A 3,184-nucleotide genomic window follows, 5' to 3' on the forward strand; every position below is an offset into this window, starting at 1 on the left:
ATTTATTTTACGCTCACCTTGAGTGCTCTCGCCGTTAAGTGATATGCCGACCTCTCCCACTGTGTAATTGCTGTACTGGGTAATTATACAGCGCGCTCGTTCATCGAAACCCTTAATTGATGCATCTGTCCACCATTTGTGTATGCTGCCATTGCGATCGAATAGTCGTCCCTTATCGTCAAAACCATGAGTAAGCTCATGCCCGATTACAACGCCGATCCCTCCAAAATTTAATGAACGAGGAAAGTGACGATGGTAGAAAGGTGGTTGGAGTATGCCAGCCGGAAACATGATTTGATTTTTGTTGCGGCTGTAGTACGCATTTACAATTGCTGGGGCTGTCTGCCAAGTTGTTTTATTTACCGATTCCCGTAACTTGTTTTGTTCCGTTTTGGCAGTGTGCAGAAGCACGTTAAGAGTATTTTCAAAATATTTTTCTGGGTGAATGCGAATGCCTGAATATTTTTCGTTCAGTTCGATTGGGTTTAGTATGAAGTCTGGGTAACCTATTTTTAAAGACATGGCGTTAACTTTGAGTTCGGCTAAGTGCTTAGTGCTCGAATCGAGCCAGTCTGTGTTTTTTAAGATTTCACGAAAAGCTTGTTGTAACTCGTGTGTCATTTTAAGCGTGTCTCGTTTGCTATTTTCATCGAAATATTTGCGTACAAACATCGAGCCTAGGGCCATGCCCATGTTGGTATTTACTTGTGCAATACAGACTTTCCAACGAAGTGGACTCTCTTCACGTCCGAATAGGGAGTGATAAAAATTTTGTTTGGTATCCTCGAAACGATCATCAACATTGTTTATGCGGTGACGCACAAAACGCCAAAGCAAATAATTAGATACAGTAGCAGGGTTGGTTGTGTGTAATAAACGAACGAGATCGTTCATATAATCTAAGGCATAGATGACCACCTCTTCAGAGTCGCGAACATTTCGATCCTGGAGAATGCTTAGGTAACGAAGCCAGTTTATTTCCGGTACCGCCTGGTGCAATTGATTCAGCGTCATTCGGTTATACAGCTTGGTCACATTCAGGCGTTGCTCTGCCGGTGCTGTTATCGAGGCGAGCCGTGTTTCGAAGCCCACCACTTCGGCGGCCGTTTTTATGGCGCGCTCACGTGACGCACCCAACTTTTGCATTATCTCCGACATGAATAACTGATATGCTGTCAAATATCGAGCATTCATGTCCTGTAGGAAATATTCTCGTGTGGGTAAACCAAGACTGGTCTGATCGAATTGTATAATGTTCTCATCGGAATTCTTAATATCTGGCCCCACCCACTCAACAATGAGAATATCGTTATTGTAACGCCGTAATTGTGCGGTTAAATTGAGCCAATCAAAGTTTTGTTGATTCCAATTTGGATTTAGTACGGGCCAACCGCCGAGATTTTCAATTAATTTTGTAAGCGGTTTAATACCACGCTTCTGAAGNCAATTGTGCGGTTAAATTGAGCCAATCAAAGTTTTGTTGATTCCAATTTGGATTTAGTACGGGCCAACCACCGAGATTTTCAATTAATTTTGTAAGCGGTTTAATACCACGCTTCTGAAGAAGATCATCATTTATACACGACTGATAAAGATATTTCGCTTTTAGTTGTGCATCGTCGTTGTCAACATACTCGGAACTGCTAATACTGTCGGATGAAAGGTTACCCAGTCCGAATAAAGTAATTAAGCGCTTCCTTTTATTTGAGATGGCCTGTTGGCGCTTGTAACGACGTAAGACGACGCCTAAAGCATCCCGGTGGTGTACGATGTGTCGTCGAAGACGCGTGACTCTTTCTTTTAGTTGATCTTGACCTGAAGCTTTAGGTAAATCTTCTTTCTTGTTCACTCCAACCACTGCACTGGGTACCGATGAACTGAATTTAATAATATCTGCACGTGTTTCGATGCTGTGGCCATAATTATTGTTTTGAATGTCTACTACTTTATTTTGAGATGTGGGCGGCTCCGTGGTTCGTTTAGCCTCCAACAGTTCCCTTAATACAACATCTAGATTTTCACGTAGCATCTCAAAGGTGTCAAATCCAGCCTTATCCTTTGGTATAGGATGCAGACGCTCCCAGTTACCGCAAGCATATTTATAGAAATCAGTGCAAGGATTAATTCTGGTGTCCATGTACTCTTTCATTGTCTTTGCTTGGGCTTCTCGTATACTTTCTTTAGTACCCTCCTCATTCCAAAATGTCTGTAACGCTGATGTTGAGCCAAAAAGTCGCGCATCCTCTTCGCTAAGCGAATTCTGTGTGTTGCTGGACCCATCATCAACCGATTCAGATTTTGCCTCGCTAACTCCAGTCTCACCGGTGTTGCGTGAACGACGTCGGAGAATCTGCTCCCATATTTCATTCACAAAGTTTTGATCCGCATTAACTGAGTTGAGTTTATTCAGACATTCACGGGGTATTGCAGTGGTATCTTGCGGTAGAAAAGATGTCCGCGCGTCNTCATTCCAAAATGTCTGTAACGCTGATGTTGAGCCAAAAAGTCGCGCATCCTCTTCGCTAAGCGAATTCTGTGTGTTGCTGGACCCATCATCAACCGATTCAGATTTTGCCTCGCTAACTCCAGTCTCACCGGTGTTGCGTGAACGACGTCGGAGAATCTGCTCCCATATTTCATTCACAAAGTTTTGATCCGCATTAACTGAGTTGAGTTTATTCAGACATTCACGGGGTATTGCAGTGGTATCTTGCGGTAGAAAAGATGTCCGCGCGTCTTTCATTATATCCCGATCCTCCACTTCTATTCCCTCACTGAAACCAAACTTAAATGATATGCAGCGCTTGATGCGCTCCTGTTCACTTTCGTCCTTTTTACTCATATCCACAGGGAGTATAAACTGCTCTTTCACTATATCATCGATCTCATCGCATTTAGCCGTTGGGAAATCCAATCGATAATGATCCTGACGTGGCGAATATTCGTAATGATCTCCTTGCGGCAGTTGCTGCTCTCGCTGCAACCGCAGTGCTGTTAGCATATTGTCCATGCGCATTAATAGAATGAGTACAATTGTTATTGGCAACAAAACCACTGGAAGAATAATAAAAACTTTACAACAAGTTACACCAGGACACCACTGCAGGCGGCCAGTTTGTATGTTGACACCAAGTCGCACACTACGTTTCAGTCTGAGGTGCTTCGACGTATATTTAGTGTTGGC

General features: G+C 43.2%; 1 protein-coding gene across 1 annotated transcript; it reads right to left on the reverse strand.

Annotated features, from left to right (window-relative positions):
- Positions 1-17: 17 nt before the first annotated feature.
- Nep4 (M13 family metallopeptidase neprilysin 4) lies at positions 18-3,178 on the reverse strand (the record flags this gene model as incomplete). Its single annotated transcript, XM_017605740.1, has 3 exons — positions 18-1,454; positions 1,576-2,350; positions 2,561-3,178. Coding segments are annotated over 3 exons (2,830 nt in total), but the record flags the coding sequence as incomplete, so codon positions are not given.
- Positions 3,179-3,184: the final 6 nt, after the last annotated feature.

Source organism: Rhagoletis zephyria, unplaced genomic scaffold (assembly GCF_001687245.7).
Source record: "Rhagoletis zephyria isolate East Lansing unplaced genomic scaffold, Rhagoletis_zephyria_1.1 Rzeph_scaffold_37168, whole genome shotgun sequence".
Classification (NCBI taxonomy): Eukaryota; Metazoa; Arthropoda; class Insecta; order Diptera; family Tephritidae; genus Rhagoletis; species Rhagoletis zephyria.